Source organism: Mastigoproctus giganteus, chromosome 3 (genome assembly GCF_048544385.1).
Source record: "Mastigoproctus giganteus isolate SK-2022 chromosome 3, ASM4854438v1, whole genome shotgun sequence".
In the NCBI taxonomy this organism is placed as follows: domain Eukaryota; kingdom Metazoa; phylum Arthropoda; class Arachnida; order Uropygi; family Thelyphonidae; genus Mastigoproctus; species Mastigoproctus giganteus.
Window position 1 is genome coordinate 257,257,768 of NC_143577.1, and position 12,573 is coordinate 257,270,340.

General features: G+C 36.6%; 1 protein-coding gene across 4 annotated transcripts in view; it reads left to right on the forward strand.

Moving 5' to 3' along the window:
* The first annotated feature begins 8,066 nt into the window (after positions 1-8,066).
* The window catches only part of LOC150089094 (OTU domain-containing protein 5-A-like), a 176,940-nt gene continuing 172,433 nt past the window's right edge, over positions 8,067-12,573 (forward strand). For all 4 annotated transcript variants that reach the window (XM_090371059.1, XM_090371057.1, XM_090371058.1 and 1 more), the window contains exon 1: positions 8,067-8,727. In XM_090371059.1, the coding sequence (XP_090227185.1) occupies positions 8,194-8,727 (534 nt within the window). In that variant the 5' untranslated portion in view covers positions 8,067-8,193. The remainder of the gene's footprint in view (positions 8,728-12,573) is intronic.

A 12,573-nucleotide genomic window follows, 5' to 3' on the forward strand; every position in this document is an offset into this window, starting at 1 on the left:
ACTTAAACTTAAGCCCGGTTACACTTATTGGTCTGTACTTAACCACTTCATCCTTGAACCGTCCTTGTGAATAGAACAAGTTTTCAGAAGGTGAAGAATCATCCTTCTCAATTCCGTTGGTGACTGACTTGGTGTTCATCACCCCTGGCTGCTGAAACGCCAATTGCACATAAAATGCTACATACAATCGGCCGGTTTTGGCTCTTGCGAACCTAGACAACTCAGCGGCAAATCGATCCGCAAAAGCTTATGTACACTGACATTGACACTGACCCTGCTCAATCCAAGGATACACTCGTTATTAAAGTTTTAACCGATTCTTTTACGGTTTATTCCTTAATATAATCGGAGAGGTTGCACGTGAATTGTTTACTTTTAGCTGCCGAAATTCATCTTCTGCCTAATTTTCTGAAATAAAGTAAATTCCCAAACTGTAGTAGATGAAAAAAAAAAAAAAAAAAAAAACTGTCACGTTAAGGTCACTTGAGAACTAACTTATATGCCCACATATACAAAATTTGTATTATGCCCATAAAGTACATGCGTTCTCTGGTATATTTGCCTCTTTTGACGGATGAAACAGCTGAGTTTCTTGAGAAACCTTGCTATCTGCACCTGCGATACTAACTCAGCCACGGAGTGAAAAAAAACAACAAAACAATACAAGTTGTTGTTGTTGTTGGGTTTTAGGAGCATATTGCTCAGTCCATATTCTTTGTTGAATTTAACGTGTTCTGTGGTCGATTTTCTGCTTGTGGATGTAAAACCACAGTTTCCAGAACGAAAAACCATGCTACCCTCGCATGAGACCGACTAACTCAGCCACGTTGTGAAAAAAGGCCAATAAAAATTCGTATCGTCATCGACGGGACTCTAACTCAGGTCTTTTCCATCCACTGTGGGGAGGACGGCGATTCTACCAACTTTGCTTCCCCCGAGAGCGCCATGCAAGTTCCCGGGTCATTGCTAGTATTCGAACCCGGGCCTTTCCCTCCCGGTGTGGGAAGTTGTTATTATAGGATTTTAGGTTCATCAGCAATTTAGGCCATACATTGGGGTATATATGACTGTAAATTTGCTGTTTTACTGGAAGAAATACCTGGGTTTCCTGTAAATTAAACCATTCCACTCTCGCCTGAGACCCACTAACTCAGCCACGTTGTGGAAAAAGCCCATAAAAATTCTTCGCTTCATTGACAGGGTTCGCTCAGGTCATTTCCACCTGGCGTGGAGAGGACAGTGATTATAGTCACTTTGCTACTAGAGCAGATAATCTATATTAGATGGACTTCAATTCTGTCTCTAAAAACTACTCTTTGTGAATGTACACAGTAGATGTAAAATGTTTTGGTTTATCATTAATTTTCATATGCCACTTATATTCAGTGGACCAATTGATTCATCCCTTTCCTTCCAGCATTCAAAGACTTCGTTGAAGCGTTCCTTTACCGTTTAGCCAAATATTGCTGCAAATCTGCATATTTCATGAATAACCTGATTAAACAATAGTGCTTTTCTTATTTTAGGAGTCTGTATCTCCTTCAGTTTATAATCATTTCGTTCACTTTTTTTCTGCCACTAAGCTCCTCGGTTCATCTAATCTTGAACAATACCTGACACTTCATATAAATACATTCCATTTGGCAGTTACATTTTATGTTAACATGAGGGTGTCCAACTGTAATGAGATTAAAGAACATCTTCGCCCATATAATCCCCTTTGTGAAAACAAAATCAAAACAAAAACAAAAGCATAATGATTCCCTGGAACATAGTATTCCAGGGAATCATTATGCTTTAATCATCATGCAACGGTAAAAAATTCACATTATTATGATCACATTATTATTATGATTAAAGGGTTTGGGCTATAGCTCTTTTAGCTCGAACTTGCGACCGTCTTTGATCACTACTACCTAGAGGTTCCTCTTTTCAAAGACTCTTAATACATGGTGAATCACTGATGATAATCAGGTCAAGAATGTTGTTTTCTTTTGTTGCCTCTCCAGCATGTTGATTTAAAAAGCAGTCATACCGAATAATTTATCGAAAGTTGAAACCCCTCATGATATGACATTCTAATTTGTTAGCTCATTGTATTTGTTTGTGGAGTTGTTCATTTTATCCCAGTCTTTTTACCTATAACAAACTCTTACCCTCATTTTTGTTTTTCTGCAGGATTTATTTCACATTAGATTGAGTAAATGTTATACTGGTAATTTGTGGCTACTACTTGTAGAGTTTATTTGCTCCCTGACCAAAAGCATTACTCCTCTCCCTTCCTGTGATACCTGTCCTTTCTGCTGCCCCTTCTCTTCTGAAGCCCATCTTCGCCAGTGAGCATTAGATACACATCGTAATCACCATATTCAAATTCTGCATAATTGATAACAGAGTGATACCATGTTTCTATTAGACCCGTGATGTCAGTATGTCGATGAAAAACCTTACCTGTGATGTCAGATGACTTAATCAGAACTTCAGACTAGTCAAATTTATTTACTATACATCAAACATTATCATATAAGCAAGTAAATTTGACCTGGGTTTAGTAACTCTGCGGTGCGACCCCTTGTGTGTTATGTAGACATGTATAGTATCTTCTGTATAGTATCTTCTGTATAGCGGCTCCAGGAACATAAGTTCATCTCCGCCCTGTTACTCTGTGATGATACAAAACTCTGTAGAGCGGCCAGAAACGTGTAGTGTTATGTTTGTGTATATTGTGTGTTGTTTAGTTGTTTCTGGCCTCTTTGCCACCGGGCAGGCGATCTCCTGGAAGGCGTGCCAGGAGATCGCCCGTCTGCACCACAAGGAGGTGGGCCACTAGATGTGTCCTTAGCCAAGTGGAGATAGACCATTAAAATATTTGTCTGCCCTGAAGAGGGCGAAGTCCTGCACCCACCCGAGATAGTTCTATACCAGTGGGTGCCAGCAAATCCCGTACCCACAGCTACCCAAACTTAGGGTACCAGCCTAGAGGGAAAAATTAATAAATAAAATCATAATTAAAAAAAGTTAGTTAAAAAAAACAAACAAGTAAAATAAAATAAACTTAAGATAAAAATTTATAGAGAAGAATTGATAATTCTTCTCTTCTTAATAAATCTCTATAAAAATTTACAGATATTTATTAAGAAGAGTAGGAAAAAATAAATAAATAAAGAAAAATAAATGAAAATAAAATAAAACAGTATTAAAAAAAAAGTAAAATAAAATTAAAAAAATATATATATACAGATACAAAGAAAAAAAAGGTAAAAAAAGGAAATTGCTAATAAAATAAATAAAAAAAAATGATGGTGAAGTAAAATTATATAAAATAAAATAAGATAAATAAAAAAAAAAAAAAAAACAGTTGCCCAGACTTCTATTTTCTCTAGCCGGTACGGCTAAAGAAAATAGAAGAAAAAAAAAATTACACAAAAGTAAAAATAAAATATATTAAAAAATAAATAAATAAAATAAAAAAAGAAGAGAAAAAAAAAGAAAAGAGAAACAAAAAATAAATATAAATAAATTTAAAAGAAAAAAAATAAGTAAAATAGATTAAAAAAAATAAAAATGAATTGTCTAAGATTGGACAAATCCCGCACCCACTGAAGGCAGTACAATACCAGTGGGTGCCAGCAATCCTCGGGTTGCCCAGGCCTGAGGGGATAAAAGTAAAAAAACAAATAAATAAAAATAATAAAAAAAAAAACCAAACAAACTGGATATATATGATCTTCTAAGAGCTATTCAAGGTGACAATATTTTATCTTTGGAAGACACCGCTCACTGTTGAGGCTGACATTATTGAAGGTGCTGGAGGCACCGTAGGAGGTGAAGCTGAAGCAGTATTGGCCAACAGAAGTTTTCTTCTAGCAAATAAATCAGAATCAAATTGTTGTAGGATTCTGAGATGTGAGGCAGATTCTACTATATGTTTTTCGTTGCCAGGTGAGAAGGTGTTTATACAGTCTTGTAGGGATTTCCGTAGGTCAGCATAAAGAGGGCAGTGATAGAGCAGGTGGTTCTAGTCTTCCAGTTGGAGACAAAGGCAGGAATCGGTATTGCTTATTCTCAACTGAAAGAGTTTGGAGTTGAATGTTAGTAGGCAAAATAAAATTTAATCCCCTAAATTTTGAATAATGATAAAAGTTAACCAATCAGAAGAAATGTCAAAAAAAATTTTGGTGCCCTCCTGAACTTCCCATTTAATTGCTAACCCTGTGTAGATTTTCATCAAGCATTGTAATCTCCGACCTCCTGCTTTTCAGGCGACTGCATGTCAATATGTCAATATATCATTGTGCTACCATAATGGTATCGTCACCGTCTTCCCAACGCCGGATGGAAAAGGACCGGGTTTGATTCCCGTTGATGACGCGAGAAACTTCATTGCGCTTTTTGGACTCCGTGGCTGAGTTTTCCGGTCTCAGCCGTAGATAGAAAAGTTCCCTCCACCAGAAACTGGGGCTTTTTCGTTCAGAACAACAGGCAAATCGACCAGAGAAGACACGCAATTTATAGCCACAAATACGGATATATGTAAAAAATTACCGGGTGACCCTAATATGATATATATATATATGTATATATATATTTGCCTGTCAATATAATCGTAATAAAATCACGCCATCCGCATTGGCATCCTCCCGCCAATTCAGATTCAAATGCCGAACTTGCACGGAATATGCTCTTCAGTACCTCATCTCTATGGTCAAAAACAGTCCTGACAAATAACCCCTGGTCATCACATTGGGTTTGGCTGGTGCTTTTGATCGCCTGTGATGGCCAAGCATCCTCAGGAGGCTTAGAAACGGAAAACTCCTATTAACTTTCACAGATGTATTTCCTCATACCTCAGCCAGCGGAAGAGCAACACCACTGACAAGTTCCAGCAGTCTCCAGTCCGGTCACCCGGGTTTGTCCTCAGAGTTTGGTCCTTGGACCATCATTCTGGTCCATCATCTTCGACGAATTCCGAGAAGTGTACCTCGAGTGTGTCTGCGGCTCTGGCCTCTGCAGACGACCTGGCCTTGGTTGTCCATGCTTGTTCTAGAGTTCAGTTGCCAATCTGGCCCTCACAAAGCTCTAAAGCTGGGCCTTTAGAGCTTTGTTACCATTCGATATGAAACTGACATTTTACCTGCATCTCGTTCATGTCGCAACCAAAATTAGGAAATACATGGCACTGATTACAACAATTAGTAGAGCAGACTGTAGCCTTAAACGAAGGGCACTTGCACTAATATATGGACCCATATTCTTGCCAATTATCCGCTACGGTGAGGCAGTGTGGTGTACTAGAACCTACATCCAGAGAAAAAGAACTAAGTTGGATTTCATTTAGGGAGCTATGCTGCTCACAGTTATTATAGCCTGCTGCATTAGTACGCCAATCAGGATAGGATTACCCATTAAGGCAACGAGGCACGTGACTAGGGGCCCCAGGCTTGGAGGATCCCCAAGCCAAGACATTTTCCTATAGTGTTCTAAAATAGATTAATGTTTTCAGTAAACATCATAAAAATCTTGATTATTTTAAGCGAAAATTTTTTCAACACAATTATTACGTTTTAATACGTATTTTGAACAGCGCGGACTATCCACGCTTTAAATAATGCTGCAATACCAATGGCTGTAATGAGCCAAGAGCGATTAAGTGCCTTATCCTTAATTTCCATTGAACACGAGTTTACCGGAAAAATAAACTTTGAAGACTTAATCAATAAATTCGAGAATTATAAAATTCGCAAAGTAAATTTGTAAAAACGACATAAAAATTATTCATTAAACTAAAAAGTTTTATTATTTATCATCCTTTAACCCTTTAACAGGTAGAAAAATCCAGAAGTTCAAAAAATTCAAAAGTACAAAATTTCATTTGTTTGCCACCTAACTTTTATTTATTTATTTTTTTATTATTTTTGGGCCCCCCACATATAATTTGCCTAGGGGCCCCAACTGTCCTTAATCCGCCACTGACGCCAGTCCTTCAAGTCTAGGCTGGATATCTACTCTTTTATCTAGAGGCAGTCAAGAGAGACCTATTTCAAAGATTAAAGGAAGGGATTCCCTCTGAGATTCTCGACATCGATCTTAATATAGCCAACAATCTTAATATAGCCTTAATATATCCAAAAAGAGAGAGAAAACACACAGTTGACAAAATCATCGAAATTGGGCAAAGCTCATGGAATAACACCAGCAAAGGAGCTATTACCAAACTATTCCTACCTTCTGTTGCCCACATATACCCAAATTCGTTTCCGTGGTTTTCATCGTACCTCCAAGTAGCATTATTACTTATTGGCCATGGTCCCTTCATGAAAAAAATGAACATATCTGGGCATCGAACAAAACCCACTTTGCACACATGAACAACCCAAAAGCTGGGAGTATCTAATGCACTACCATCCTCATTATGAGGATTACAGCAAAAGACTGATTACAAAAACACAGGAAACCTACACCACTAGGAACATTTATTACTGCAAGATGAGCTTTGCTATCATGCCCTTGCCGAGTATGCTCAATCAACGTTCCAAGATATGAAGTTTTCTGAGCAGTGAAGACACCATGAGCTATCTTGCGATCTTCAAGAGTAGCTCACGGTGTCTTGTAAATGATATACAGGAATTTTGCTAGCAGGGACAGGGATGTGATTATCCTATTATACAAGGCAATGGTCAGGCCACACCTAGAGTATTATGTACTGGTCTGGAGGCCGATGTAGAGTTGCTAGAACGAGTACAAAAAAGGGCAACAAGATTGGTGAGGGGAACAAAGGGGTGCTCTTACGAAGAAAGGCTTAAGTTCTGCAAATTGCAGCGCTTGGAGAGTAGGTACCTGCGAGGTGATCTGATGGAGATGTATAAAGCCTTGAATGGGTTGCGCAAGCTGAATGCTGATGGGATTCTTCCTCTTGCTCAGATTAAGAACCTGAGCGATAACAGATTCAAATTGAGGAAAGACAGTTGTAGAATGGATGTGCGGAAATTTGTCCTTAGTCCGCGGTAGTTGATTGGTGGAACAGACTTCCATATTTTGTTGTGGAAGTTGATAGCTTAAATAAATTTAAGGCTGAGCTGGACAGGCATTTGGAACAAATGGAGAGGTGAAATGGGAGGGTTTTTTTTTTTTTTTTTTTTTTTTTTTTTGGCTGATGGTGCATAAGCTTGCTTTCTTGCATCTTATGCCTCTACTAATGCTAATGAACAACGGTACACGATACTACACTCCACAATATCCATACACTTTTAAATCTTTGGCCCTTACAGCGTACCGTTAACACATGACTCTAACGCAAAACGTCACATGCACACACTTTTCTGACATTTACAGAGTTCTGTCTACTTCACATGAGTACAAATGGCGTAGTTGTGGGAATCCCCAGTGGCGCCCTCCCCCAAACACTACACCACTATGCGCTCAATATAGCAGCTTATGAGTATCATCAAATTAGTCCATATCATTATCATTATTTTAAGGTTGAGCGGGACAGGTATTTGGAACGAACCGAGGGGTGAAATGGGAGCATTTTTTTTTTTTTTTTTGGCTGATGCTGCATAAGCTTGCTTTCTTGCATCATATGCCTCTACTAATGCTAATTATCATTATTATCATTAGGTACCAGCCAAAAAAAAAATTCTAAGTTACCATAAGAGAGAGAGAGAGAGAGAGAGAGAGAGAGAGAGAGAGGAATCACCAAGGAAGAGAAGAATGACGATATCCAGCTCAAGACCCTGGGTGTGCCAAGCCCATACTCACCAGATGCGAGCCCCTGGGGTTATATTATTATTATTATTATTATTATTATTATTATTAGCCGTATGGTGCAAGGAACCTGAGGCTTATGCTGCACCAGCCAAAAAAAAATAATGACATATTAGGTAAAATGATTTTATATAAAGAACGAAGGCGTAGACAAAGAAATGATACTTCATCCTCTATGTCCAGCTTACAATTAGTTATATGAGAGTATTTTTTTTATTTAAATCGTATTCGCTTGATTATTATTATTATTACAGCATAAAATACGACGCTTGTAGCGACACCATCAAGGAAAGTGACGTCATATGATTGTGAGGTCGCCATATTCGGCCAATGCTAACAAATAGTGCGTCTGACAGATGAAAGTTGGTGCTGTGGTGTGAAATTTACTTATGTGTCGGTAGCTGCACGAATATCTAAGGAGTGATAATCATGACAATTTTACCTAAGAAGAAAAGCTCGCAACAAAAAACAGAAGGAGAAAATTCCGACACAAACACTCATTCGCATTCGTATCATGGCGACCGTCATGGACATCAACCTCATTCTCAGGAAGGTCGAGAACGATTTAATTTTCCTTCAAGAAATTCTCCTCCAAGGTGGCCTCCCCCTCCTACACGAGACGAAAAGCGACCAGCACTCTCTTCTAATTCTACTTATGACGATTATGAGAATCCAGATAATGGTCCTAGTCATTCCAAACGACGCCATCGGGCGTCGCCTCATCGAAATTCTCGCAAATCGCATTCTCACACACACTCTGGACATGGCCACAGAACAAACGCTACAGCAACCTTTCAGAGTCCTGGCACCTCTCAAAGTGCCCATAGTCCTTCACAAGAAAGGCCAAATAATACTGTTCAGGTAAAGGTAGGGGAAGATCCTGAGGAAGATCCCTCAGCATATAATAGTGGGGACGAATACGATAGGCCTGTGGAGATGTGGACAGAAGAGGAAATTGAGGAGGTAATTTAAGGCCTCAGCTGGCAATGTTTAGACGCCGATATAAAAGAGAAGTTAAAAATTGCAAATTGATTTAACTACTGTTCATAAGAGCCAAAATAAGCGAAATGTATACGTGTATTTTGGCATTGGCTATATAATGTGTTATTATTGCGAAATTGTTTACATATACAAGGATGCAAAACAGTGATACAATATAACACCTTACCGAATTGGATATGATTTTTTTTTTCGCATCCATTTAAATTAGTTGATAAACAAAAAAATGTAAACAATGTTTGATGTACTGGCAGAAAAACTTGTTTAACACTTAAATACATTTAATTAATTGGATGGTAAAAGCAAAATTTGTTATTTTTATTTTAATTAGGCATATGCCCAGTACTGGGGCAGATAAAAGTAGATAGAATGCGTTTTTTTTTTTTTTATGTTTATATCAATGTTTGTGCTCTCTAACCAGCTGATTTCAATCAGGAACTAAATATAACCTGATGCACTGGCACAAAATTTAAAAACTTGGGGATATTTTAACCCTTTTCAGTGGGCATTTTTCTAATTTTTAATAGAGAAATGAAGAGGGAAAAACTAATTTTCTGCTGCTTTAGTGTTACAGCTGAATAAACAGATTACTGTAAAGTGCAAAAGAGATTAAAAAAAAAATTAATTACTCCACCTGAGTGCTACTATTAATTAGCCACATAATGCACAGTCCATCAATAGGTTTTGTTTGCTGTTGCATTTTTTTACGTAATATACAGGCTTGGGATGTGGAAGAACATACAGGTTTGGCATGTAGGTATAACATGTAGAAGATAATTTCTGTTTTGTTGGGTTGGAGTGGAAGGAGGGTATTTCCTATTGTTTGAAGCAAGCATTGAAATATATTATTCTCTCAAACTGTCATAAGTAAGTTTGCATTAAGTTATCGTAATGTTTATTGATATTAATTTCTTTTCCTTTTTTTGCTGTCGTGAAAAATGTGAAGTATATATAGAAATAGAACTTGCACATGTGAACATTCTCTTAAACAGTACTGAAAAAAAAATTGAAAATGGTTATGTATACTTTATTGCTAAAATGATTGCATCCTACTGATGTAGGCATGACTTAGTTGGTCAACTCAGAGATACAGTAGTAAATGCATTTGAGTTGAAAGTGGTTCAATCCTCCATGACTGCTAAATATGGCAATGTTCTTTTTTATCCATCTTGTAAATTTCCCTGACCCAATTTGGCTGGCCCTGTGTAATACATAAAAGTAAACTTCTATATTTACTTGAATTTTTTTTTTTTTTTTTTTGGTCTCTGCTGATATCAAAGTTTCACACTCATTGCGTATTTACCAGTGCTTTTACATTTTTATTTTAAAATTTTTTATAGCTTATTTTTTCTGCCAAGGGACTATCATTTTCAAGAATTTATCATAAAGTGGAGAATGTTAAATGATACTTAGTGTGAAATGACAGAAATTTGACTATTCATGAAACAACATCAAAGAGGTTTGGCAAAATGTAAGGCTATTTTAAAGGAAGATTTGGGAATGAGAGTGCATCTGCACAATGAACTTGCCCATACCACCCAGCATAAGCAGTTTTTTTCTTAAAAAAAAAAAAAGTATTCCACAAGTGAGACAGTCTTCATACTCATTAAATATGTACCCTAAACTTGAACCAGGAAAGGCAAAAGATTTGAGGTTGGGCAGATTGTTTTATTGTTGGAAACTGGTGAAATAATGAACACTTGAACCTGTGTGAAATGTTATCTACCTTTAATTTATTAAAGAATTACAGATTGATCTCAGATGTTGTTCTGTGGGAACTTCCTGTACCAATTCAGATAATATATAAAGACAGCATAACTAATAAATTTTGGTGACTTCATCTATACAGAGTTAATTTTAATAGACATTTCTTACTGTTACTATTTATCCTTTAGTAATTACATGTATAATAGATTTGAGTTAGTCAATAGATAGCTATTAGTAAACAACAGTTAATAATTTAGTTAATAAGATTAATAAAATTAAACTTAAGTAAATAGATGGCCATGAATACTTACATTCCTCTAATGCTTTCCTTATGACTGCTTCAGCCTCACATACCAAGACAGTGGTATGCAATTAATTGTATTTTTATGTTCTATACTGTACTCAATTTTTTTTAATCAAAGCTCTGGTTAAAGTCTCCTGGGGCCAATTGCACTTTGTACCCAAGGGTTATTCAGAGAGAGAGAATAGGGGCTTGGGTAGGATTAGACACTTGTTTGGCAGCTAATCTTCATGAGTATTTTAATTGTGTGGATGGGTTCAAGATTACCATTAGGAAGGGCGATGGAAGGAGTTTGTTTTTCAAGGTATAATTGTTATGATTTCTGTTTTTTTATTTTCCTTTAATACTTAGCTCTTGAAAACTTGCATGTTTATTTCAGTTAATATTGTTGGTTATGCCAAGATTCTTTGTATAGTATGCATTTTCTGTATCTATGTTTTTCAGTGGTTAGTAGTAGTGGCACTTGATGCAAGAAAGCAAGTGTAGGAGCTTATGCAGCATCAGCAAAAAAAAAAAAAAAAAAATCACACCATACCCTCCAAATAGAGGTATTCTTGAAATTCCATTGGTGATCCTCACTCCAGGTGTGGAATGCAGGATCTGATTTTGTTATTAGGCTGTGGACTCAATCATATTTACATTCTTTAATTCTTTTGAATAATCTGTACTGGCTTCCCCAGTATATGATTTTTGGCAATCGTTGCATTGTAAATTATACACTGGGTGTTTATAAAGGGTCTTTGTCAGGGGAAGGGGTGGGGATTATATCATATTTTTAATGGTGCAAGATTTTTTAATTCTGGTCCACAACCCATATGTTGTTTGATCTGTTCACTAATTTTAGGGATGGTAATATATTTTTTTGCTTTTTTTATGGTGCTTTGTCAGATTAGTGTGTCGAAATGTCCCTCTTTTGCTGTTTTGTTTTCATTATGACTTTTTGTTGGTATCTGTTTCTAAATATTTGGGAAATTTTCATAATTTCTTTTTTAAGTGCTTGATCTCTGCCTATCTAGAAAGCTCTAAGAACTTTTAAGTCCACGAAGAATTTTGTGTCCATAAGGTGATTTAATTTCTTTAAGAAATTAGAGGCAGATTACACTCCACGTAGGTTGAAATGCTTATTATTTTACTAATTTCCATTTGTTGACATACCTGCACACCATGCTGCTAAAAGAAAATTTAGAAATGGATACCAACAAAATTGGTATCCATTATATTGTGAAAACAGCTTTTTAGCAGTTCTGAAAATTAAATTGGGCTTAATAGGTGCTTCAAGGAATTGCAGGAACAGTGGAATAAACATGTGCTGAGGAAGCTCTTTGAAGAGGTAGCAACTTCCCAATTGTTTAAGTTAGTTTTGTTGGATTTATCCTTACTAGGATGAAATAATTTTAAAGAGCATTTATACCATATTGCTTACTAGGATGAAATAATTTTAAAGAGCATTTATACCATATTGTATTGATAAGTAGTGAAGGATGCAAGGAAATAAGTCTTATACAGCATCACCCAAGACAAAAAAAACCATCCTCCATCCCCTCTAATAATTTAATTCTTCCTTAAATCATATACTACATCTACATCTATGCACACTACACTTTCCACAACATCAAATGGAGGTTGGAGTCTTGTATGTTATCCTTCTGCCAGTGTAAGTTGCATCCAAGCCTGACATTAATTATAGTCTGATGAATTCTAGTTACTGTCTTCCTAATCTAATATTAAAAATAGCAAGAGCTTTACAAGAATCAGCCAAAAAAAAAAAAAAAAAACACCTCCCATTCACTCCAAAAGTTTGT